This window comes from Hoplias malabaricus, chromosome 4, assembly GCF_029633855.1.
Source record: "Hoplias malabaricus isolate fHopMal1 chromosome 4, fHopMal1.hap1, whole genome shotgun sequence".
Lineage (NCBI taxonomy): Eukaryota > Metazoa > Chordata > Actinopteri > Characiformes > Erythrinidae > Hoplias > Hoplias malabaricus.
The window spans coordinates 30,302,277-30,330,021 of NC_089803.1; the positions used below are offsets into that span (position 1 = coordinate 30,302,277).

At 40.7% G+C, this 27,745-nt stretch overlaps 1 protein-coding gene across 1 annotated transcript; it reads left to right on the forward strand.

Annotated features, from left to right (window-relative positions):
• Window positions 1-25,618, forward strand: klf13 (Kruppel like factor 13). The gene is made up of 2 exons (XM_066666929.1): window positions 1-898; window positions 18,619-25,618. Exons 1-2 carry the CDS (start codon window positions 430-432, stop codon window positions 18,957-18,959), a joined length of 810 nt encoding a protein of 269 aa, XP_066523026.1. The 5' UTR covers window positions 1-429; the 3' UTR covers window positions 18,960-25,618.
• The last annotated feature ends 2,127 nt before the right edge of the window (window positions 25,619-27,745 follow it).

Sequence of the window (27,745 nt, forward strand, 5' to 3'; positions counted from 1 at the left end):
CACTCACGGCACCGGCACGAGGCACAATGACACTGTACACGGCCGCGGAGCGCGAGCTTTTACCCGCCTCCCCCACCGACGAGCGCGTGTAGAGGAGGACGCGGCACGTGAACGGTTTATTTTGGCGCGGTTCTAACGCAGGATTTAAGTGTTGCTGAGAAAGAAGCGCGGTAACTGAGTGTGTGTGTGTGTGTGTGTGAGAGAGAGAGAGAGAGAGAGAGAGAGAGAGAGAGAGAGAGTGAGAGAGAGTGAGAGAGAGTTCGCTTCACGCGAGCAGCTACCTCCACATCAGCACCACACAAAGGAAGAAAGGAAGGGATTCCGCTGAGAGGCACTGGGGTCTGAATGCCCTAAAAAAAGGGGGCCCCTTTTTGTTTTCTTTTGTGTTTCAGTTTTGTTTTGGCTTGTTTGGTCTAGTTTCTTCCCGAAATGGAACACTTTGCAGCAGAGTGCCTTATGTCAATGTCCAGCCGTGCAATCGTTCATGGTCCTAAAGGGAACCGAGATATCAGACCCGAAACTGCGGTCGCTCCCCGGAGCGGAGAGGAGACTAAGGAGGCTCTGGTGAGGGACAACTCCTCTCTGTTCGTGGTGGCAAGAATCCTGGCGGATTTCAACCAGCAGAGCCCCTGCCATTTCCCCGAGCAGGCGAGAATAAAGGAGGAGAGCTCGCCGGCAACAGCAGAAGCAGCAGTGCTGAGCAGAGAGGATGGAAACTCTGGTGCCACACCTACCGCCATCCCCGCTGACTCCGCCGCCCTCAAACAAAGAGGCAAGCGACCGAGGGCTCGCGTTGAGCAGGAGTCTCCACAGAAAAAGCACAAATGCCACTATTCAGGTTGCGAAAAAGTTTATGGCAAATCGTCCCACCTCAAAGCTCACCTAAGGACACATACAGGTCAGTTTACAATGCAGCAGCAAGTGTGGTGTTTTTGACACGTTTACCTTGTTTTCAGTTCAAGCGCAAAGCTTTGAAAGCGGTTGGGATAAACACACTAAAATGTCGTGGATTTTACTCGAGGATCGACTATTTCTTGTACACTGCGACTGTACAGTTACCCGACGGTGACAAGCATGAAACCCTGTTGCTGTTCACTGTGGTCGGGGAAATCATAAAAAAGTCATCATTAAAGTCCTGTTAAAAGCGAACAAAAGGAAACTTGTACACTTCTTTCAAACGGCAGCAGGAGTTTGTGTTATTTAACTGAGGGAAGCGGCATCGTAAATAAGGCCACGCCCACTTCGAGAAACCTCTAGTCAACAGCAACAGTTCCCCGTGCAGTCCCCCGCTCTCAAACACACTGGGCGGACCTCATCACTTTCTCTCGCTCTAAAGTGCTTTGTCAGGAGGCTACAGAGGCTTTCAGTTGCATTTTACAGCTACAGTAGCGGTGTCCTAAGCTTTAGTGTTAGTCACTCGGCTGAAGTACAGAGCGTTCTGTTCAGTCTAAACAACGAGAGCTGCAGCCCCAGTCTAAGCGCCACTTCATCAGCCTCATCTTCCTGATAATTAGCATGAATCATCCACACGCCCAAGGAGAGTCTAACACAGTTCCTGCGAAGCTCCTCACTGAGCCTGTTTTAGCAGAGGTGTTGTCGCGACTGGCAGCACTAGTTCTGTGCAGAACAGACATATAAATAATAAAAAAAAACAGATACTGCAGCGAACACACGCCTCATTTCTCTGTCCGTGTGCTGGCGATCCTCGGAGGTCAGGTAGAGAGACGGAAAATGAATAAAGAAAGAGAAAGGAGGGGGGTGCTCGGAGTTCTGCAGATGCTTGTCTGCTTCTTAAGCTCTTTGTTGTGATGTGCCACACCCCCGTCGGCCAGACTGCCAGCTGATCTGGCCAGCAACAGACTCAGCTAGACGAGCTCCGAGCGGGAGAGGGAGGGAGAGAGAGAGAGATAGTGTCCACACAGCACCGCCCTTGTTAAACTATCATGAGCCAAATTTCCATAACTGTAATACAGCCTCTAAAATAGTGATTTTCATTATATCACTTTGGCCACTTATAGACACCAAACGTATTGTTTAATAACACTGATATTATAAGTCTACGACTATATCTATTAATATTGTTTCAAAAGTAATGTATAGATGTCTTTTGTTAGTGCTATAGGTTTGAATTCAATATATATATTTTTTTAATTGTTCAACCTTTGCATATTCCTGGATCCATGCTGTAAGCACAGCTCAATGCAGTTTGCAATTAAAAACACCAGAATATATGCTAAATCCAAGGATAATGTTGGCTAATAATTTGTTGAAAATCCCCCATTAATGGTATATCATAATGTTATTAGTAGCCTTTAGCTTCCCCTAGAACAGGATGTTCCTCAGCAAAGACAGACAACATGAAATTCAGCACATAATGTCAAAAAGTAGAAATCACCCCACCCAATGTTTTTTTTTTTTTTTTTTGCTTTGACATGGCTGAGACAAGGTTCACAGTTTTCATACGCTACAGTGACTGCAAGGAGGATGCCAAATACTCTGTAAGCACAAGATGTTGTTCAGTATGAAATCTGGTCAATTAAGTTTTCTGATACTAAATCTTTGTGAGTGTTTTGTAGATAATTAAGGTGTTTTATGATCTAATGTGTATTTTTTTGTTGCGTTCTTCATAAAACAATACTTGCCATTCATAAATATTAATATCTTACCATTTAACAAAAAATTCTCACTTCCTTAAACAACATAACTATTACGAAAGGAGGATGGCCATAATGTGTGACATGGAATGTACATTCCATCTCAGACTTCGTGCCAACAGTGTTCTCATTAGTTTCTGGTTACACCTCTGTAATCTTGCTAACATGTTCACAGCTCACTGAAATCAAGTGATGTAGCTTGACGCCACAATTTGTGGCCTGCAGCCAGTCCTACTTTTTTTTTTAGGTCTATGCTTAAGCCTTATCCTGATGCTTTCTCTACTGACTGGGTTATTCTTTGTCATTCTCACTTTTGATTGGGCCTTGCCTCACTTGCTGCCTTGTGATTGGGTTGTGTTCTGGTTGAATAATGTGTGTTCCACCTCATTTGTTTTGGTAATCAGAGAATGTGGGTCATCTGAGTTCAGCGGTCCAGGCTCAGCCAGCCTGTGATGTGCTGGGCGCCTTTTCCTAAGCACTCAGCAGATTTTCCCCCAGTCTCAACCAATAGAGCAAAGAGAAAATGGATCCCTCTCCCAGCTAAACACCACTGTCTAATTGAAGGGGGAACACAGCGTTATAAAAACAAAAAGGGGAGCCAAGAGTCCTCATTTGACTTTAGTAACGCCCTGAACTCTTTGCCGACTCTGGTCTGAACTCTGCTTTGGAACATTTGTCTTCCTGAATCAGAGACTGGGCATGGAGGTCTACTTCTTTCAATAATAAAATGTACTTGGCTTTTTAGATGACTTTGTGCTGATGCTTTTGATGTATGAGCATAATGGAATTCTGAATTGTTTTTTCCATCTGATATTTTATCCTTGGAAGACAAACAACAAAGGTTCCCAAAATTTCATCAGTGTCTTTGTCTCTGCTCCTTAAGACTTGTGTATCCATATGCTAACTGGTAACTGGTTCACAATTAAACAATTAATCATGTAGTTACAGTAGATACAAACAATACACCCCTTTGATTGAATATATATATATATATATATATATATATATATATATATATATATAGGCAGCCATCATGTGCTAGCTTGCTGTGAGAAGAGGAGGTTTATGGGTTTATGGTGGAGCATGAGCAGATGTACTGTTGTGATCAAAAGAGGACTTGACTTAGTGCTTTGAAGGAAACTGCAGTACTGTATGCATTGAAATGCAAATATAGAAAAAACAGTGCTAAGGAATGAATATAAAATATCCCCCAAAGAGTCCATTTATTTTTTATTAATGAGTGGAACATATTACCACGTCAAATCAGCTGTATGTATGAGCATAATTTTATTATTTGTCATTTTAGGTGAGTTATGGTGCTTGGAGGGCAGGTTTGTACAGTTGAACCATGTGTCTGATGTTCACTCTGCCTTTTCCTGTTATTCTGTGGTGACTTGAGGTTACAGAATGTTCCTGATTGAGATAAGGTTATTGGAATGACCTTGGGGTGACCTGTGCTGCAGCTTAGCCAGATTTAACCTGGGATTGGCTTTGGAACAGGGCACGTAAAACTGTCTTTTCTGGTAAAAGGCTGTACTTTGTTCTGAAGAACGCTGCTTTGTTCTCCAGAATTCCTTCCACAGTAGATGTGTATCTGCGCACATGCACTCACAGTATGCACTTTGTAAAATCCAAAGAGTAGTTTCTATGTAACTACAAATAAAAAATTGTATTCGACAAATTCAGATCAGGTCAAGTGCTCAAGATTTTGGAATATATTTACCTCCAATCATTTTTAGTGTTCAGAGAAATCATGTTTGTTTTGATACAGCCAGAAAAGTGCCAACAATCTGTGATATCAACTTCTGCAAAAGTCTCACAGAGCAAGAATAAGTATGATTAGAACCATATATGAATTAGACAAGATGTAGATGGAAATCTTAAACATTTTAGAAATCAGAAATCATACTTGTCTGCACACATCTGATAAACAGGGATGCATGACTAGCACTGCATGGGTTGTTCTGAGTTAAAAAAAAAAAAAGAACTGGCTTCCCTCCTAAATAAGCAGACAGTACCCATAATATCCAGTGTGTTTATTTGACACACAGATAAATCACTAATGTTTTGGCACTTAGACCTTCCTCAGCATGTTTATGGTACACCAGCAAACACCAAATAAAAGGTGTAGACCACCCCCTTAGGGTTGTTAATAACAGGTCACCAGTGTTCTATAAAATGAAATAATTTAACTCCAAACAAAAACTACTTTTATTAAATTGACAACAGTTTAACAGATGACCATATGTAAACTAAAGAAATCAAATGATAAAAAGTGGGTGAGAAATCTTCATTCATACATTTTGGATTCACTGTATTCAACTTAAAATATATACCAAGACTCTGTCTGCAGGAGACATTTCTCACAGTGGCCCGTGGAGGATAGTGGATTTGCTTCAAGAAATCTTGACAAACACAAAATCATGGATCTTTTCCCAGTATATGGCACTGTCAGTTAACAGCATGTTTTATAAACAGAGAGGGGGCTAAAACTAGAGAAAAATTAAGTAGCGCTGAACAGCTAGTATGTGTAGTATCTTTATAGATCTATGTGTTCACTGTTAGCTTGTTTTCCCTCTTCCCTGTTAGCATTGTTTGTGATACCAGGCCATGGAAACACATCCACATATATCAGTTGGACAGTACAGTACAGTGATACTCTATGATACTACTGCTTTTACTTTCACTGTTGGTATACAGGCAGACATACTGGCATCAGTACTCTGGGTTGCTGAGGCTCCCCCTCCAAGAGGTAAATCTGAATTGCGGGGGCATTCTAGTTAAAATTTCTTAATAGGAACTTTCCAAATTCTGACATGAAATACAGCATAATGTCCTAACCACACAAGCAGCATAACTCTTCTGCTTGTCTACTGGAGTTTAAAATGTATGTAAGTTGTTAATCCCTGTTTGAATTACAACAGAAAACCATTTGTTACTTAGGTTGTTAGTTTTGTAGCACTTTCCTGAATTTGGAGACATTTCCACCTTAATTAATTAGAAATAGCATAAATAAATAACTAAATAAATATTACCCACAAAAAGAGCAGGAATAGAGTAATATCTGCATCTTGGTTCATGCTTTAGAATGTTTGGATTTCTCTCCATTGTCTTAAAAAAAAAATGAGATGCCCTTTCTGACCTTGAGCAGAGAGAGAAAGAGAGCCTAACTGCACTTCCAGGTGGTTTGAATACTTATTAATTTTGGACTTTGTATAATGGTAGTTGGTGCGTAACATACTTGCACTTGTAGAAATTTCACTTGTGATAAGGAAGGGAAATTATCATCTGCTGTTGCTGTAGTGTGAAATCAGATGGGTGGGGGTCTGAGAAACACTCACGAAACTTGAGGGTTTCTGTGAAATGAGAGGATGTGACGTACTTGAAGAGATTGGCAAAGCAGAGACTGTTGTGTTTGTGGGCAGTTTAATGCTATACTGATACTACATTTGTTTTCTCTTTACCATGACTTCCCTTTTCTCTCCAGCAAAATTTCTTGCCTCAAAATGTCTGCTCTATATGTTTCTCAAAACCACAACCCTGCTGCTTCTCTTTCTGTGGAGTTTTACTTTATTTGAAATTTGAGACCTTCGAACAATGAAACCGTTTTTCAGCATAAGCATGTGTTAAAATGGAAAAATACAACCTAGTAAACAGACCAAATGCTTTACGCAGGGTTTTATTTTATGTAGATGCAAAAACTATTACATATATGGTTATTTATGTTAACGGAAATAAATAACTAAAGTATAAGACGTACATTTTTAGATATAACTCCCCATCCTGATTTGACTCACACACACATGCACATACATACCCATCATCTAAAAAATCTAGTAATCTAATCTGCAACTTTTAATGTCAGGCCTTTAGAATCTTTTTGGCTTTTATAAATGTGTTTGAGTGGCAAAAGGAGGGAACCTTGTGATTGGAAATGGTGCATGTGTTCCAGGATAATCTCTTCCAACATAATCCAGTCTGCTCTCTGTACAACTCTGTAATGTCCTCTGTGCATATTTTCTGCACCTTTTCATGACGTACATCAGCGGCCCAAGTGTTTGTGAGAATATCTCAAACAATGTAGCAGCATGCTTTACTTATGAGGCTGAACCCTTAATTCTCACTGAGCTTGTGAGTGTCTTTTATACTCCTATTATCTGCACTGAAGTGTAACATTAACGTTAAAAAAGTGTATAGATGGCACATCCAGAATCCACGTTATGCTCTGCAGTTTGGGTGGGGTTCCGCTGGTTCAGGGTCTTAGGATATGAGACAGCTATTGTATGACCTACTGCATCAATGAGGTGGGGTTTCACTTCACCAAAGCTTCTTGGCCTGAGCTATGTAAAATGGTCTGGTAATGCCATACATTCATATAAGATGGGCTAAAGCAGCTTAAGGGGCTGGATTTTGCAAAGCATATCAAGTCAACAAAAAATGGACATAGCTGTTTTTGAAATGGTAAGATCCTGTCACTTACCCCACTAAGCCACATGCTGCCTATTTTGTGATGAGTTGAGTAAGCATTGAATGTTCCAGTAATCTCATAGCAATATCTATATAGCCTAATAGGATAAAGTTCCACTTTGGCACACTGAAATTGAATAACATGTTATGTAGAGGAAAATGCGAGGTTAGCATAGACCAGAGAAGTCAGTGATGAGCTCATGTCTCAGTCATGTCTGTTGTGTGGGGCACCTCTATCCCTTATGTTTCCAGCTTGGCCACGGGCCTCATAAATACACCACATTGTCATGGCATTAGCTTGGGACAAGCTTCACATCTAATCACCAGCAGCGAACCCCAACCAGAGGACATAATGACATATTTCACAGTCGGTTTGTCTTTTTCTTTGCTCCCTTAACCCCAGTGCTCCTGGAGGCTCCTCATGGCATTGTGCTTCAGAGGCACCCTGGATACCACCTGGGGTTTTAGAACACAATGTAGACAGAGCAAATGTGTAAGTAATAATGTGTCCACATTATATTTAATAATAGCAGGGACAAAAATACAGTACATGGACACATAAGCTGCCTCCCACAATATGTACTTTAGGGCATTCATGCAGACAAGACATTAAAACTAATTAAAGTAATGGAACATGCGTGAGGTTTCAGTGATGTGTCAGGCCTTTTTCCTTTCCTGTGGGCCATCATGTAGGGACATTTATATCCTGTGTAGCATGACCTGAAGCAGGTTCAGCTTAACAGACTAATAAGTGGGTGTGAGCTGGGTATTCTGGCCCTACTCTGGTTTCCACCCGCTAAGCTGGGAGCAAAGCCAAGCTCATGGCAGTGCTGGGCACAGCTTTTGAGGACAGCATCATGCAAGGAATGCTCTGCCCTCACTGCCCTCTGTGACTAAGCCCAGTTTCCATTCCACACCTGTGGAGTCCCACTTGCAGAATATAGCAGTAGTTGTGCCCATGGGTATACTTCTGCTGACCTACCAGTTTTCTAGTGCACACAAGGTCTTTGGTTAGTCATTATGTTAGTGCTGACTTAAATTACAGGTGTGGGAACACAACAATGTCATTGTGTTTATAGATAACCTAGACTTCTATTTAGGGTCTCACACCAAGCTGGCTAGCTTAGCTCGTACCATGCTGCTGTCCTATATAACGCTAACATTTAACATGCTAGACTGATAGTTTTGTATTCATTGAGTGATGGGTTGCAAATTTGTTTGTATGCTCTGTTTTGAATACTAAAGATTTTATTATACCCTGAAAAGTAATTTGACAAAATGGCAATTTGCAAATACAGTCATGTTTTTTTAAAGCCACGTGATATCTTGTACTATCCGACCCTAATTATTTTACAGTAGGATATATGCTGTTTTAAATCACAGATTACATGAAGCTCCCAAAACATCAACAAAGCTCCATACTCTGCTCACCACCGCCACAGTAAATACATCAATTTTTTTTCTCCTTGCACCCAGGCAGTGGAATGCTTCATGAATCCAAAGCTTCGGGCGTTCCTTCTTAGATTCCACGATTGCTTTGAACCAATGAGTCCCGCTGGCTTTGAGTAGGCGGGCTCAGCTTACAGCTCTTGGCAGGGGGGGTCACGAGTGATTGACACCTCTGTGAACCAACAATAAGGACTCAAAGGAAAACAGATGCTGTGTCCTAAATGGCTCCATTGTCACTGTTTTATTGTACCCATCATACACTGCGCTATTATTACTATATACAGGTGGATAGTGAATGATTTCAGAAGTTATTTTTTTACCAAACTATTCCATATATTATGGGTATCTGATATCTGCTAGCAATATACACTATTTTTGCGGTGAGTTGTGAGATTGTTTGAGTGCAATGAAATAATCAACTATGTTTTCAGACACTATTTATAAAAATGGTGGAACCCTAAAATAATGCACTAATGAATAGGAAACACTTTCGGACACAGCAAAATATATGGAATAGATACCTGCTCTATGGTTGTCATGACCATTGAAGAAAAGGGGAAAACATATGCAGAGCAAACAATTTGTAAATTTGTAGAATTACAAAATTATCTTGTATCGTCAGTGGAGCTGAGTGAATATGCAAATTTGTGAATATAGTTCAGTGCCAAATATTCTCTCTCTCTCTCTCTCTCTCTCTCTCTCTCTCTCTCTCTCTCTCTCTCTCTCTCTTCACCCCCTTCTAATGTGACGAGCTAAGGGGTTTCATATTCATGAGTATTTCATCATACACTTAAATGTTAATTTCCAGCTATCCATAATGCTCTCTGCTTACAGAAAAACTGCTTAAAATAAATAAACAACTAAATAAATAAAGATTTACTAAAGAAGTCACTCCATAGGTTAGGTGTAAGGCTCTGATACTTTTTATAAGTGCACATCCAGGTCACTACACGTCCTAAATTGTGCTAACAGTACAGCATTCCTAGCACTGCACTGAGCTCATGTATTCTTTAGTTAACTTTGGCAGAGCCTCATAAAAGCCACTTTGTTCTAACCCCCTCTAACCCCCTTTTTTCTACTGGACTTTTGCTGAAGGCCTGCCCCTTTTTAATTTTCTTGTCTGCAGCCCTAGGGTGTTGGTTTCTCCAGCGAAGGAAAGAGGGGATCTGAGGTTGGTGTGGTCCTGTTTTTTAAGATTTTTTGATTCAGTAGTATAACAAAGTTCTTATGGACTATAAATCTAAATGAGAAATGAGCTTCCTACATCAGTTTAAAAACGTAATTTGCTCAATATTTCACTGCCACCCAAAGTTAATTCACTTTTGTAGGATAAAAGTTGAGGTATGGTGAAGTTAGCATAGCTACCTATAAGTAAATAGTATACAAGTAAGTGGTGGGTGTGGTTTTAGGACTCCAGTGTGATTACCTGTCTGCAAAACTCAGAAAACTGTAAAGTGAGTAGTGCTAGTTTAGCTCTGCTTTGCCCCGACATTTCCTAGTATATGCTGCACAGGGTGGGATCATTGAGAAAAGGTTAGTGGGGTGAAACACAGATCTGTTGTCAATGCCCCATCAATGTAGGTCATGGGTGCAGCTGCATCAGCCAGGCAAACTGACTTGCTCACACTTTGCTGTAGGAGCAACAGCCACTCATATTTTTGATGCAGAGTTGGTGAGAGAGCAAGCACATAGATAAGACAGTATGCTTCCATATTTGCATTAACTGTCATCTGTGAAGCATTTGATCCTTTACTGTATTATAAATCTGAAAGGAGGATCCAGGCACGTTGCACTCTCTGAGGCGTGGTCATGTGAGGGATGAAAAGGCGCATTCAGCCGATGGGCATTGGCCTTGGGGGGGAGGGTTGCCCTGCTATTTCACATATAGAGGTGAAAAAAAAAAACACTTTGTATGGATTCTGTGTGCCTGCCAGTGGAGGTATGATGGAGAGTCATGCATGAGGGGCTCTGCAGCCCACCTGCCCTTGCCAGCGTTTTTGTAGACATAAACAGCGTCTAATAGCAGCAGCTGTCTCCATGTCCTTAGTTAACCAGGGTTAAAAAGATTAGCCCTCAGCCCGGCAGCAAAACAAGCCTGCCAGGCATTTTAAAAGTGCCCTCAAGGCCAGGGAGAAGCTACACTCCAGCTAATTGATGAGAGTAAAGTGATGAGATGGGCAATTCTACGAATCAAGCTTCTGTTCTGGTGGAGAGAGAGAAAACTGCAAGACTTATTGGAGTGAATCTGCCTCACTGTATGGTGTGTGGGTGCGTGTGTGTGTGTGTGTTTGTGTGTGTGTGTTGCAGACAGTGGGAGGAGTGAGTTATGGTTATCATGACTATAGGTCTGAGTGAATTTGCTGACAGTTGAGGCCCTCCCTGACAGTACCGTATGATCACATCATTTTAATTCATAGATGTGGGGGTTGTTTTGGTAGTGGTTTAAGCACTGTAAAGCTTTAAAATTATTTATTCCCTTTCTCCTTTGACCTTATTTGTTGTCTGGATGTCTGTGATGACAGTCAGAAATTACATACACATGGTCGTCTTGCTCACCCTGAGTTCAAATGATGTAGCTTTAACAAATATACTGCTTTTTAAACACAAAATATTTATAAATGACTTGAAATCATGTTTAATACATGGTTATTAATTAGGATATAAAACCCTTAAAAGTCATTAATATTCATTTGTAACACTGAGAGTGACAGGGCAACAGTAAATTCAAGAATGTGCATTTAGTCATTTCACATGTTGGTAAACCACATTATTATTAATGTATAAAAAGACACTCTGTTGGTGGCTAATTTATTAAACCTGGTGGTTAAATGGTTAAACTTATTAACATATAAGTGATAAAGCTGAATGGCTTAATGTCAACTGATAGGGAAGACAACGTAAGGTCAGTATCTGGCATGATCTGAGGTTTAAAGAATGTAGATGGATGGGGTTCACTATGTGGCAAACAGCAGGTCACTGTTGCTAATTCAGTCTATGTGCTATAACTGGCTAATAATGACTTTTAATGCATTAACAACATATGTAATAACCACTAATAAACAGATTTTAAATGATTTATAAACTATTCTAAGTTTTGTAAAAAATTAATTTACAATGGTTTATTTATGCAAATATAATTCATACTTGCAATTCACCACTATAATTAATATTTGATTTTGTATCATATACAAATAAGACAATACATTGAATATAGCTCTTTATTACTATCCAGTCTCTCAGCAAGCCCAGTCCAGTTGTGATTATTACACCTGACCCACCCATATATCTTTGTTCCACCCATACTCACAGTAACATTAATCCTCAATTTCTCAAAGTCAAACGAGTGAATGGAGAGAGCAGACTGAAAATCTGTAATGACGCATTGGGCTTTCGGTGGTTAGACAGACCCCTCCTCCACTCAACCATTTACATTCGCACACACACACCAGCTTGCACGCAAGGTGTAATGTCCTTCTATTTTTTTACTCTGTCTCTGGGTTCTGAGAGTTTTTAATCTGGGTCAAACCACATGAAGAGCTATTCACATTGTCAGCAATCTGCTCAGAAGTCTCTGCTCAGTATTGTTATGAAATGTATCTTGCATCTCACATTGACATTTCTGTGGCGTCAACTGTGTCCTTTTGATAAATTGAAGACAGTCGTGACTTTATTACAAGCCGTCCTTGGGCCAGTGTTTGTGGGTTTTGGTCTCAATGGTATATGTGGCCACACTGAGCTCACTTCTTGGCACCCTCCATTAGATAACGGGTGGGACCCACATCTCTGTCCTGCTGTGGTTTTTGGACAATGACCACGCCCACTCCCATGATGTCTGGCTCTGATGACTTAGCAGTGAGTGAGATCATAGCACTAGCTCTGTAGGAGTAATAGCAAGGAGCAGAGACTGGTTTCCTCCAATGGCCTGACCTGAGAACAGCTCTGTTATCTGTTATCTGCTATCTTCTGCTAATGAAGTACTTTTGGGCAGGATAAGGCTGGTCCTTGCACAGAACAAAAAGCTTATGTCCTGAGCAGAATATGGCTGAGGTGTAGTCTCCACCGCACTCATGTCATTAACCCACTGTGGAGAGGCATGGCTGGCTGACTTCTTCCTGGCCCTCGGCCACAGCCATAAACACAGGAATAAATTACATCCTTCTGATGGCTGCTACTGCTGCATTTGTGGTGCCATTCTGGGCCTTGCATTCGCCTTGGTCTCCCTCTGTTCTCAATAGGCATGCTCATTGGAGCTATGGATCTTGATGTGGTAAGTGCTAGGTTGCTAATTCAGAAAGTCTAACCAATACTTCATGTGATCCTTCAAGCTGACCTCATAAAAACAAGCCTCTATTTTAGGAATGTTTATGTTAGTCATAGACTTATTACTTTTTGTCTTGAGTCCATCCAAATTGCCCTTTTCGACTAAGAGCTAAAGCCTTTCTGCCCAGTGTTACAGGCCTGTTTCTCCAATGTAAATTCTAGTCAATGCATCTCAAAGCCTTGTGACCAGAGACTGAGTGATGTAAAGCTATAATGGTTGGTTTAGCACAGTGTCTGCTTGGGGGACTGGAGAGCGAATACTCTTGCCTCTTTTTCATTGTCTTACTAAATAGGGCCAGTATGAGCTGTTTCCTAGGCGACTATAGCTGAGGGGTAGCCAGCAGAGTTTATAATGTGTAAAAAGATCATTTTAGAGCATGTTTGAGGGGCATCTTTAAAAATCATGTGTGTATAGCCCTCAAGCTAGCACAGCGTGAACTGGGAAGTGCACTTTTATGAGGCTTATAGTGCTCAACAGTCAGGAAGGACTCATTAGACCTCCCACGGGCGGCCATGTCTCCCCGCCATGAGACTCACGGCTGAGGAGTCTGAGGAATTTTATCTCATTCTTTGGGGGGTGCTGGTGGCTCTTGTTGGAACAGGTGACTGACACTAAGTCTCCTGGAACATCAGTCTACTTTAGCGTTGCTTAGATACATGGGTGATCAGATGTCTGAGGAGCAGACGATTTTCCTCAAAAGGCCTCTTTCCAGTTTCTTGTTCATCCGTCTCAGAGCCCATTCACTTAGACTCTTCTCCCCCTGCTTGACTCTCTTTCATGCAATTAAACCACCGACTTGTCACACATTCATTTGCAAGTAGAGAAGAACCAAGCAATGTATTTACTGACCCAGTGGCACAGAAAGGGAACAGTTATGTAAGTCTGCTACCTGTGACATAATCGTATCTCCTCATAGGGAAAGAAACTTGCTGCTCAGTTCACTGAGGTTCTGGATTTGTCCATGAGTGACAGTGATGTAACTGCCACCCGGGGTAACTGGGTCACTGTGTTCAGTAGCACAGAGCTCAGAAGCAAAGCCCTTCCCTAATTACTAACCCTTATTTTGAGAAATGCAGGGGCACACTCTGTCCTTTTGGCACTATGCCAGAGAGAGAGAGAGACAGAGAGAGAATTGAGTTGGCCTACTGGCAGCGGCTGACATCAGATACCCGCAACCCAGGACATGCTCTGTAGTGACACTTGCTGATACCAACACCACAAGCACACCCCCCTCAAGCGTGAAAAAAGCAAGGCAGTGCAGGGAGTGGCCAGGAGTAATGTGCTTTGTGCAAATTTGCCAAGTCATGGCCATGTGCTTATAACAGGGCTGGTATGGCACATTTCCATGCTTGTGGTTGTTCTATTATTTTCACACCCAAACAAAAGGGCTGTTCTCAGTGTTTCCCTTGGGTTTGATTCCTGTTGCCCTAGGGATTTCTCAACTCGCCAGGAACCATATTGTCCTTTCTTGTAAGTCTGTAATTGAACGCCATGAAGAGGATTACCCGATAAATGATTAGTGTGTTTGTGGAAGTGTTGCTTCGTGTCCTTGTGGTCACAGGTGGACAGACAAGCAGAAAGCCCTGAGCACAGCAGTTATTCTGAGCTGCCTGCTCTTGTTTTAAATGTGTGGTGACACAGCATGGAACTTTTGTCCGGCGGTTTCTCTTCACTACACATGTGCAAGGTTCCTCATTACACTGGCCTCAGGAGCGTTCTAGACAGTTGTCAGAGGGAGCAGCACAAAATATGGCTTGAGTGGGCTCCAGTTCTTTAGTTTTTGCGTGAGAATTATCCAGTTTCATCTGGATTCAAATCAGTTTTGATACTATGACATTGGTTAGACTCCCACTCTCTCAGGTTCATTTTCTCTTGTGCTCTCCACAGCACTTGAATGATCCAGCAGTTGCAGAAGCCCTTACCAATGGTTGTTGCACCAAGCTGAAACAGCAGTCATTGTAGACCCACTCATGTTTCTTAAAGGCAGTGAAATATTAATGTTGTTGGATCTTCTACCTTTGCGCTGAAGCTGTTTGAGGACACGTAGAGCCTCTATGTGTGTTTTTTAATCACACAGGCTTGAATTAATAATCTACAAATCATACGTTCCTTACATCTTTGCTGAAAACGAATGACATTAAAAAGAAAAAAAATGTGCTGTTTCTTTAAGAACTAGGCTAATCTTAGATTTGGTCTATTTATGTTTATATTCCAAAATGATATTTAGATCCAGGATGTTTAAATGAGGTCAAACATGAGCAACCCTTTCAGATTAGTTCATGTGGCTGTGTGAGTGATGAAGGTTACAGAGGGGAGAGATTGATATTGTTGTTATGTGAGCATGGAAGTTTTTGTGTGCGTGTGGCAAATGAGAATCAGATGATGGCGTGTTTGCGTAGGAATGGGAGCACTGAGTCTTTATTTGCTCGCCTTCTAGTTGGCGTGAGAATGTGGGTGTGTAAAGCCTATCATTTTTCTTTTGTTGTGTGTAAGTACTGTACAAGTGAATAAACAAGAATGGAAAAATATAATGTATATGGCGTGCAGATGTTTATTAGGTGCATGTGCTGTTCTGTTTTTCAACTGTGTTGTTTGTTTTGTTCTATTCATAGCACTGTGTGAGGAAACACATTAACTGAGAGTAGAAGGGTGCTTCACTGAGTATGTCTGGAGGAGGGTAATGTCAGGATGTTAACTTTGGACAGTTAGACAGTTGGTCCAAACTCAATGTGGTGGGTGAGGGTACCCCAATGTCTTTGACCTTGTGTCTTTAAAATGTTAACCTTATACAAACAAGTCAATGTTCTTTTCTGAACTTTAATCCCTTTGAGGGAGATTCCACTCTGTAATTCTGAGCTATTTCCGCTGGTCAACTCACTATGGAACATGTTGGATCATGTTGGTCAAATCACACAATGTAAAGTTGTGTAAAAAATATTTGCCTTCCACAAAAAGGAAGATAAAACGTTTTGAATATGACACTGACGAAATATATAATCTGCGTTTGAATATTCAGTTGCAACTTTATTTAAAAAAAGGAAAAAGTTGAATTGAGTAGTCACAATTTTCTGCTTCTTTTCTGCTATCATTTACATTTCAAACATAAACACTCACAAGATAAATACACGCAAAGGTCATACATTGTCAAAAAGCACTATATACACAAGCAATTGTCCCAAGCTTTGCATTGGCACCAGACTAAGACTGGGAGAACAGTGCTTAAAGCTGGTAAAATTAGAACGGCTGCTCCTGCTATTGCAGGGCAGAAAATCAGTGACATGGAAGTAAAATGAATGGTGTATCAGACATGGTTTCCCCCCCTGCTTTTCAGCGTGTGATGCTGGATACCGACCGCATACACAATTTCCACATGGAACTGCGAGGAAACCACACCAAGATATATAGCCCCATCTGGGTTTGAGGAGATTTGTGTCAAAGCCTACTTTTATTGCCTGATGGAAGAGGGGGAAGGGTATAATTTCCTCATGCGTGGAGTCACTAATAGTTACATGTTGGAACAAGAGCAGGGTAGTACTTTAAAGATCTTTAGCATCTGAAACCTGCCTAATTAGACTGTGTCTGGCTCCACAGCGTGTGCACGTCTCGTGAAAAATGCTGCTTTGCTTGAGTCCTCATGGATCATGTTTTTAATTCAACCTTAAATGTAGTTGTGATTGTTTTAGCTGATGTTAGTTTGTGTGTTTAACACTCTTGTTGCTTAACTCAACATACAGTGTATGGTTTATGTCTCACACAATGTCCATGTTTCTTTTTTTATTATTATTCTACATTTAGCGTGATGAAACGCTGTTGGCGCACATGGCTCATTTGTAGTGCACTACATTCCTGTTTGATGTGTAGGGCTTTTCACCTAGCTTAGTGCTTGTAAAAACAACATTTTCACAGGCTTGTCTACCTATTGAACCAATGGGAAAAGGCCAGGGCATTTACTTCTGTGCCTTGCTCAAAAGCTGCAGGGCAGTTATGGCTGAATGTCGGGCGTTCATGTGTGATCTAAATGCAGGTTAAACCCACAGGTGACCTGCGTGTGAATGCTTCCTGTGGTCTACTATTGATTCTTTCAGTTGAAGCTAAAACAGCAATGCAGCTTCATTGTACAGAGGAAATGATGATGTTTACAAGTTGGCTGAATATTTGTGGATGTAGGTTTACCCTTATAAGCCATCCTTTTCATTATTCAACTCCTCACCTCAATCACTGTTCCTGTGGTTGATTTTTTTTTATCTGGTTGTATGGACACAGGTCTTGAACTTAAATGAGCAGAAGACTCAGTTTTTGTAGATCTTGCCTATGTTCTACTAAAACAAACTGGCTGCAGTTGCTTAGCAGGGGCAATACTGAATACAAAAGGCTATGGCAGGACTGTGGTGAAAGAACCCTTTGTGCACATAAGGGGTGGAAAAACTGCTAGGTTCACATCAGTTGGCATAGACTCCCCTGTTAAACTGCAGTGCATCATAGTGTTGATGACTTGTGGCCTTCTTAACACCTTTGGGTTAGACTCAACAAACTGTTGAATTCAATTGAATCAACTTTGGCTCAGATGACTTTGAATAGAAGTGACCAAGCAAAGCAAACTTTATTTAAACTGAATAATTGGACAGGTTTATTTGAAGCTGATACATTTGACATTTAAACATTAATGCAGTATTAATATAACATTAATATATCAAACACTTCTAAAAGGTTTGTGTGTGTTTTTGGCTCCTTGCTTTCATAGCCGTTTGGCCTTTCTCATATTTTGTTTTCCAGTCCCCAACATAGACAATAATTTGACCACAAACATAGCATTGTGGATGCAGTGTGGCATGAAAGAGTGTTTTCAGGTGAAAGCGACCATTCAAATGGGGGGGGGGGGTAACACAAAACAAAACAAAATAAAAATGTAAAAAATCCCACAACAGCTAAAAAGGCCTCAGACAATGAATAAAACAAGACAATAATCAACAGTGGACTTGCTTTTTCAAGGTGGAGAACATTAATAGCTATTTTTCAGCAGAAGAACTCTGGCTCTTTAGAACTGGAATTTTGGAATATTTTTGATTTCCAGGGCACAAGCCTGCTTTTCCACCAATTTCAATGAGAACCAAAGATCAGTGGTGGTTTGGTTGAAGCTGGGAACAAACTTTTCTGATTCAGGAACCAGCTTATGTTGGTGAAAATGTGCCAATTGGTTCCAAGTGACTTTGATTATAACTGCTTCATTGCACCCGGCTTTGCTTAGAAGCCACTTCCTTGCTAAGAGGAACTTTCTGAAATGACTAATATGAAACAAGCTTAGCGTGGCTTAATTTACAAATACAATGATCGAGGAATTCCAAACTTCGCCCACTCTCTCACTGCTCATGAGTACTGTCTACTGTTGAAATGATCAAGCTGTAATCCAAAAGTGAATGATACATTTTGCATTAGGCTTAATTGTTATAATGGGAAGAAAATGTATAATGTAAATTGTATTACTTTCCTAATAAATCAATAATAACAATAATAATATGAACAGTGATTCCAAGCAGAGATGTCTAGCGCTGTAATGTGCTTCTCAGTGTAATCTGTTGGCTAAATGATAATACATAAAGTACATGTTAGTGCTACCTAGTATATACATTACAAGACTAATGTTGTGAAAACATGATATTGTCTGGAGATTTATGTTGATGCTGAGTAAACACTGACAGCTTCGTTTGTGTGTGTGTGTGTGTTTCACAGGAGAACGGCCTTTCCCCTGCACCTGGCCCGACTGCAGTAAGAAGTTTGCGCGCTCGGATGAGCTGGCCCGCCACTACCGCACCCACACAGGCGAGAAGAAGTTTGGCTGCCCACTGTGTGACAAGCGCTTCATGCGGAGTGACCACCTGATGAAGCATGCCCGCCGCCACTCTGACTTCCAGCCAGCCATGCTGAAGAGGCAGCAGGGGGCTGGCGGAGGGATGGCTGGAGGAAGTAGTACACGGCCAGGGTCCCTCAGCGACTACAGCCGCTCAGACGCATCCAGTCCCGCCCTAAGCCCCACCCTCAGCCCAGCGCTCAGCCCAGCCAACTCGCCTTAAACTCGGCCGCACTTTCTGCCCTCTGCCCCTGGGGAACCAGGCTGATTGAGAAAAAAATCCTCCTCCTTCTTTTCTGTTAAAAAATAGTGGTGTTGCACATTTGTTAGCGGCCGTCTACCCTTCCCTACGCTTGCTGTGGTGTACTCTACTGTACATAGCCGCTTCCTGTAGTGCAATTCTCTTGTGCAACTCCAGAAAAAGAAGAAAAATTGAATGCAGAAAAGAAAAAATGCCTTTCCCAGATGGCAATATTTACGTTATGAACCATATGTCTGTATTTTTATAGCCTCTGGTCACAGCCAGGTTTCCATTATGTTTTTGTTTTGGTTTTGTTCCTTTCATTTAAAGAAGCTCTGTTCAAGTGAGCTCTGTTCAAAAAAGTAGACAAAATTGACAGGTATACAATTGTTATTTTTCTCCTTTTTATTTAAAGACGGGTGAGGGGGAGGGGCACACACCTCAGGATTCAAGACAGTTTTTTTTTCCTTCTCCTTTAATATTCACCTTGACTGCACAATAAAAGCATCACTTTACTCTGAAATTCAACAGGGGTTGAATTTTGTGCCCTGCTCAGGGATGGCCTCGTTAGCTTGAAAGAATGAACACGATGAAGAGAAAACATACATAAAAACAGCCTTACACTCAACAACAACAACAACAACAACAAAAATTTGCACTCTTCCTTTGTCATTTTTTGTTGGTTTTCACATCAGGGGAAACTAGCACTGGTTTAACAGTCATTTAAACTCAACATTTATTATTTGATTTGTCTGAAAGTGGTGGTACAACCTAGTGAGAACTAGAATGGAGTGAAAGTCAATGCGTCTTTGAGACTATAAAGAACTCTTTTAGTGTTCAACATCTCCTCAAACCTTTTAATGTTTTTTTCCCCCCACAAAGCTGTGGAGTTTGTTCTGGCTGGGTCCTGATTTGAAAGGGAAACCTTACATTGTATGAATGTAGGTGATGAAACCGCCATTATGTTGCTCTGTCTGTCCAGTGAGGATCATTAGAGCACAACCGCTCTCTTTTATAGGACTGAACTAAATCCCCCTAAAAATGTGGAGGGTAAAGTTTCAAAGCAGCTGCTTTGCATCATAAAGACTGCACATGCAAAACTTCAGGGTTTTTTTTTTTTGTTTGTTTGTTTTCTCACAAAAGTACAGGTATATAACACACCCAGGAAGTTACTTTGTTGGGATCTTTTTGACTCACACTGGAGAGGAAACATGAAAGAGCAAACAAGCAGTTACCACCAAAAACTGAAGTCTGAATGAAAGAAAAGGAAGAGATTTTTTTGTTTTCTGCCAGTGATGGCGTGAGCTGAGGGAGGGGGTTGGCAGAATCTCAGGTAATGGCAGACGCCCTGGCCCTCTGCCCTGTGCTCTGCCCCGCCCTGCTGCAGCCTGCCCTACACTAGGAAACATCCCACACAGGGCTATTCATAGCGCATTGGAGAGGAGACTGGAGAGCCACTGCAGTAGAGCTATCCTCAGCCTGCCTCCCCCTGGAGAGAGACAGACACAGAGCGAGAATGAGAGAGAGTGAGAGACAGAGAAAAGCAGACAGAGTAAAAGAGAATGAGAGAGAAGAAAAAATGGAGGTAGTGATGGAGAATGTCTCCAGGGACTTTTGCTGCAGGAAGGCTAGCCCTGGCAGGCTAAAATAAAAGCTGGATCACTGCAGGTTTTCTGACTGGAGTAATTATGCATTTTGTTTGGTTCTCGTTTGATTGTAAAGATAGAGAAACAATCTTGTGCTTATTTGAAAGTCATTGGCAACTCATAAATGTGTCACCTGAACAGTGCACAATCACGGGTAACATTCTAGCGGAAAAAACACTTACCTTTCAAGTGTGTTGTTGGAAAACAATTTTATCACAATGACTCTGGCTCACTTCTATTCACTATGGATTTTTCGTACAGTTACAGTTGCTATTTCCAAATGATGTTTCAAAAGCCCCACAAACAACAAAAAGGGGGAGACATATTTCCTTAGATAGTCCAATGCTAGCTCTGTTTGTTTACACAGAGGGTGATGAGTTTATCAGTGGCATTTACAATTTGTCAGCCAATCAGGTGCAGCTTACTAGTGATAAACTCGGAAAATCATGAGTTTGAGCTGAAGTTGTTTGAGAGTTTGAGAGAAGCCTCCAGTTAGGAACAAAATGAGCTATCTGCAGGAGGCAGGAAAGAAAGGGCCTAACCCAGGGGAACCAGATAAAGACAGGGGGCTTTATCATAAGCTGAGCAGTCCAGTGGAAGAGACACCCAGTCAGCTCTGTCCCCAAAGGCTCTCTCAGTATAACACACCCCCTTTCCCTCCTCTCTGTTCTGCCACCCCCCACTTCCTGATCACCCACTAACGGAAGAGAGATCATCCCGCCATGTAGCGCTGTGCTTGAAAATGGGTGGGGTGTGGGGCTCCTCCAGTTGGATGAGATCCAAAAGATCAGGTCATTAGGTTTTATAATACAGGAAGGCAAAGGCCAAATACTGGGGACGTAAAAGCTCATGGACAATGAGAATGATAATGTTATCATTTATAACGAGAATGTTTAGCATTTCTGGCAAGATGTTATCCATAGTTCTTGCCCTTATAGTCAGCAGAGTGCTGATTTTACAACAGTTTTCCAGCTTTGACACAGTGAGCCCTGTTCAGATCCATTTTTCCTTCTTTCTCTAAAAAGCTGTCAGATCAGAATCAAGCAAATTATTATTATTATTATTATTATTAGCATTTGTCTTCGCAGTATATTATTCTTATTGCAGTGAAATCAGGAGACTCCTGACCATGGACTTATTACATGTTTTTAATGTAACCAGACCTCTACATACACTTATTTACTGTTGCGGACACACTGACAAACACAGTGTTGCCGCTAAAACATTACCTCAATATACCATTATAGCAGCTGCTTTCAAACTTAATTCTCATTTCAAAGTGTCTGTTTTAGGCTCTTTTGAATGCCGCTACCAAAATTCATGCAGTTCTGCAGACATATCATTTGAGTAAACAGTGATTTGCCGTCCTTTGCGTGCTGTAGCCTGGGTGGATGAAGTAGCAGCGTGAGAAACTGGTCTTATGTTGCTACAAGCCATGCCTCACCGCTATACCTCATCAGTTCAGGCCAGACACTCTAAAAAAAAAAAAACCTACTATGAATGGAGGCACCACTGTCTAAACTACTGTGGCACTGCCCCACACACATGCTCAAACACACAGATTCACACCCTCGTTGACCCATCTACACACACACACATTCAACTTGTCAAGCAATGTCACTTTTATATGCTCTGTCATCCCTCTGCTCCCTGATAAATATCTGCTTATTCAGCCTCCTGCACTTCTTTGGGGTTGTTATTTTCCTGAACGCTTGAAACAATGTGAGGGGCACTGCACTGCCTTTGTTTCTATAGATTTGGAAAGCCCTGTCCAACAACTAATGGTGTGTAACATAGCTACCTAGCTTGCTTTCATTTAATTTTTTTAATTTGTTCTCTGCAACTAAAGAAATTAGCCCCACCTTCCTGTTCACACAATTGGTCAGCACAGAAAAGAAAGTGCCCATAATGTAGGCTGTTTAACCACTTTTGTTGTCTGGAGCACGCTGCACAAAAAACATCAGGGTGCATAAATTACAAGTCACCCTTTTGCACAAAAATGCCCAGCAACAAAGCCTTTCTCCCATCAAAAACAATTCTAGAAAAGCACATTTGTTTGCAAAAAAAAAATGAAAAGAAAAAAGAAAAGAGACACGGTGTAATTGCCAGCACCCTTCCATGTTAGTTGGTGGCATACTCAGCTAAAATGAAATCAGAATGTGAAAGCATACTAAATGGAGCAGTGTTTAATCTTCTTTGTTTCAAGACATGATGCATGAAACAAGCTGAACTTCATGCCAGTAGAATATACCATTTCATTCCTTAACCCAATATTAAAATGGAGATTTTACTACATTTAAAATGCCTTCACTTGCAAGGATGTCATTTTTTCTAGTGTAGGGGCATGGAGCTGTGGAAACAGCCCAGCTGGGGATGCAGTGTGCTGGAGCAGCCAGAGCAGGTGGAGGGTCTGTGAATACTGGGCCTTGTCCCTCTATCCACCCTCCCTTCCCTTCCCTTCTCCCCCAGGGCCTCTCTGCCCAAGCCTTTCAAACTGGTGCACATAATCAAGGCTTTCTCTCTCCTTTCTGTCTAAAGAAAACATCCCTAATGAAAGTAAACAGCATCACAGACACATTATTCCTGCAATGAGACCACATGTAAAGCTGTCTCAATACTTGGATAAACGACCATGCCCTCACTTTTAAACTGATTCCAGAAGTGCAGTGTGACGTGGTATTCCATGGTTTTGCTGATAGTGGAACACGACATTACTGAAGTACTGATTGGCTAAATGGCATGTTTCATTACTCCCCCACTGGTCCTTCCAAAAGAGGAGATTGTGGCACTTTTCAATTCAGATATGCTTACATACTCTTACCATTACACAAGCTCCTACAGAGCCATGTATTGCCGTGGATAGGTCATCTCTGTGGGCTCTTCACTGCTGGTCAGTGTAGAGTGCTTTAAAGAGGACAATGGACCTCCTCTTCTGAGGAGTGGCCTTATTCCCTGTCCTCAAGCTGTACTCAAAGCAAGTAGCAGGTTCAAATGACACCAGTGGCTCTTATCAGTCCTGAAATGGTCCTTTAAGGGTATCCTGGAAAAGCATAATTTCAGCCTAAAGGCACTGGTGAGATAATGTATAATAAGTGATAAGGAATATCTGTGTTTTCTTTGCTTTAGTCAATGGACATTTACGCGTACGCGGTCAAAGGTTTGTGTGAAATACATGTAAAAGCAGGCTTTTTTTCTTTTTTTTTTTTTGTTCCTCATTTTCACTGTTCCGAAATTACTTGAATCAGAAGCGAGACCATTGAACACAGATTATGGGATGTCTAGGGTAAAACTGTACTTGCTCTGTCCTTAGCTAACAACTCAACTTTCACACAAGTTATGTGTGATGATGGATATATTCATTTGGCTTTGTTTATTTGTAATATATGTTTTTTCCTGTTTTTTTTATTATTATTACTATTCTCATGTCTCTAACGTAAACATTAATTATTGTTATATGTTTTATAGTCTCAGTCCACTGCAACAAAGATTTCGCCATGCTATAGTTTTATAGGAATCGAGGCAGGTAGACCCCAGCAGTTCCCTCTATATTCAGCGACACTGAACGTCCTTTGTTATAAGCAGGATATAACTGTATAATCTCTTTTTTTTTTTTTTTACTGGTTGAGCAATGGAGAGAGGGTGGAAGAAGGGGTGAAGTTGACAAAGGGAAATCCTTTCTTCTCAAAACATTGCGTACAACTGATGTGATTAGCTTCATTTTCAAATGTCGCATCATCATAGAGACCACAACATTGTGAGTAGGTAGTGTAGTCCCATGTTATTATTATTGTTCTTTTAATACTATTGTTACGTTGTATTATTATTTCTGTGATTAGAGACTTAAAATCACCATCATGTTTTTCATCATGTTTTCCAAACCCATACCTCTGCAAAGAAATAGAACTGAGAAGGTAATAATGAAGCTGTATGAAGTATTTTTTGGGAGGGATACTGGGTGGGTGGGTGTGAGGGTTGAAGTGCATATCTGAAAAACTGGGCCAACTATGAGGAAAATATTGGAATTGTCAGCATCATACTCAAAATGTTGATCTAAAATAATGAAATAACAGTTGAATTTGACCACAGGACTGCTCCTAGAAAGAGCATAAATTATTATCTTATTTGGTGACAAAGTTATACTAATCACTTTAGAAAGCTTGGTTTGAAATTTAGTTTTTATTAGGTTCTTTTTGATTGTTTGCTTGTTTTTCATTTTATAGCACATTAGGTTTGATAACGAGTGCCAAAGGCATTAATGTTGTAATTCCAGTAAACTGCAAACCCTTAGCTGTTAAAAGCATTTACCATAATAGGTAACATTAAATAATATCCTTGTACAGTTTTCTATGAGTGATGTGTTTTCAAGTATGTGTACAGGATTGAATGAAATACATTAGATACACAAGTATTTTTAAGTTTAACTATTATTTTTTTCTTCTTTTGGTGTGATCTTGATGTACTTTTGATTATACTGGTTTCTGTTTGTATTTTTTTCATTCTTGATTTGTCTTGGTTGTACAATTTGGAACAAATATGGTTAGAAAGCCTAAACTCTTGGATGTTATTGGACGTTATATTCATCAGTGAATACACAACCATTCCAAAGGATTGCAAATTGCATTTGCTATAAATGTGCTGCTTGTATCAAACCAATGCATTGAAGCTTCATTATTGTATGTATTTAATTTATGTTCTCTTTTTGACTGTGATGTATTTACTGAAATACATTTGTAACTAGTTCAACTTGGGTACTTTTCTTAACCTTTCTTCTTTTTGCCATTTTGTAGAGTTGCTTTCATTCATTTATGCTATGCGCTTTTACTCTGTTGGCTGGTGCCCGCTAAACAAAATAGATCCAGTCATGCTACATCTGGACAGAACTCCCTGAGCTTTTTTGAGAAAAGGGATTTTTGAAAGACTGCTCCAGTTTGTACATTATCTCGCCAGTCTTGTGTGAAATAAACATGTGAGTGTGTCAGACAGACATGCAAAATAGTGGTAGGTCCATGGAGCTTTTGCATGTAGAGCCTGAAAAGGAGAAACATGCCATTTCAAGGGCAAAAGTGGTGCCATAACCTGCCGCTTAAGCTGTGGAGTGGCGGTAAACTTAATTAAAATACAGCACTGGTTTCAGTTACTGGAGCCTCATTGGGTCTGAATATGTCACCAAAGGCTTCTAGAGTGGAGGAATACATGAATGTCCATACTGTGTTAACTGGAATATAGTCTGCCAGTTCACAAAGCACACTTAGGCCCATTAGCTGACAGGAACGTTGTAGACCCTTCAGACATGCCTGACTGGTTGAGGTATTCTCAGTTGTGTCTTCAGGAAACAAAAGAGACCCTTATAACTTTTCCAAGTCAACAAAGGCAGGGTTCAATTTCATCAGATATGTTGATAGTCCCAGTAAGATATATTTGTGAGTATGTAGGCTTATGAAAAGACTGTTGCCCCTCATTGCCTGCGGTTCCTCAGAACAGTGTATCCCTGAAAGTTGAGGTCTCAAGAGGTGGAATAGCACTGTGCTTGTGCAGTTTAGTTTTTATATCTCCAAAGAACCCATGGGTGGTAGTGTAAATACCATTCTGTAATTGTCTGGCTGGGGTAGGAGGGTGGGGGTGGAGGGGTTGGGCATCATTCTTGGTTGTTTAGAAGCTTCTTCTATCTATTCAAATAAAATTTTAGATGTCTACCAATGAAAAAGATTGTTGATGGTATCACGTGGATACCATAAATGCCTCAAAATCCAAATGAGGGGGGAGAAGTATGGACTGTTACTGTATGTGAAGGTTTCAAAATGTCATCATTTTCTCAGTCATTGATGCTGATACTTAAGAGTACTTTTAAAACGTGTGGTCACTCTATCCATTTAGTCAAATCTTAATCTGTGTGGTTAGACTCAAACACATCACTGACCCTTTTAAAAGCATTCAGCTTTTGTTGACAGCAGGTGTTGATGACCATACGTGACTGGGTTACTATACAAGGCTCAACCCCCATCCAAACCCAGGGAGAACTCGATTTTGAAGACTCCACAGTTTAAAAATCTACATGTTTTCATACAATTTGTTACTGAGTCAGCATCTGCTACTTTGCTATAAACTGAACTCAGTATTTTTTTTTCTTTTTTTTACAATGAAGATGTCTACAAGGCCCAGAAACCTGTGATGGACTGACAAAAAAGACCAGAGTGTCTTTAAATGACTTCTTTCAAGGCTTCTTTTAGCCGAATACATTATAAATTCGTAGATATTAGTGACATAAAAAAAAATCAGTGGCCAAATCTCATTTTTAAATGACTCCTGTCTCTCACACAATAATGATGCACATAGTTTTTACAGTCAGTAAACCTCTAATCATAAATGAACAAAAATATAAATGTTGTATAGAGAGAGAATTTTGAGGAGGCCATGGAGAACTCAGGCTGTCCTCTATAGGCTTCCTCTGTGTGTACTCAGCTTGCCTTCCTGATGTGTTTTAGTCTTTATTTTCTACATTACCATGCAATGCCTGTTCCAGTGACTAGAGCACCACTGTAATGCTCTTTGTACAACATCACTCAGAACTTCAACAATGGCCAGTTCCCATCTCCATGACCTCATTCAAAAACTGCCATATTTCACCAGTTTTTCTGTCGTTCGTTTGCTTTCTTTCTTCGTCAGTCAACCAAAATCACTACAGTGAAGTATTACAGTTGTACAGTTCCATGAATTATACAGACTATTAATGTTGCTGGTCTATGGTTGCTCTGCTGTACCTTTTTATGACATTATTTTTTACATGTTAGACAATATATTGTGACTCTGTCCTATGCAAACATGAGAATTAACAAGAATTTGTCAAATAATGTATGTTGTCTTAACTCGTATGCATGAAATAGTGAAGTTTACATTTGAAAATAAATTCATAAATAAACAGTTTTTATGGCAGCACTATGTGTGTGTTATTTCTTGAGGACTAATCTCGTTACAAAATGTGACATTATATTGTTACAATAAAATACAATCAACATGGTAGGAGAAACTTTTACAATATGAGAAGGTTCTATGCATTTTAAAAAAGGTTCTCCAAAAAGGCAGACCTGGCCCTGCTCTCCATCTTCCCAGTCAGCACGTGATTCT

Excerpts from the sequence above, each read along its gene's own strand:
- klf13 (XM_066666929.1), top strand. The coding sequence starts at position 430 with ATGGAACACTTTGCAGCAGAGTGCCTTATGTCAATGTCCAGCCGTGCA. Across the intron at positions 899-18,618 it reads TCACCTAAGGACACATACAG|GAGAACGGCCTTTCCCCTGC; the intron begins GTCAGTTTACAA and ends TGTGTTTCACAG.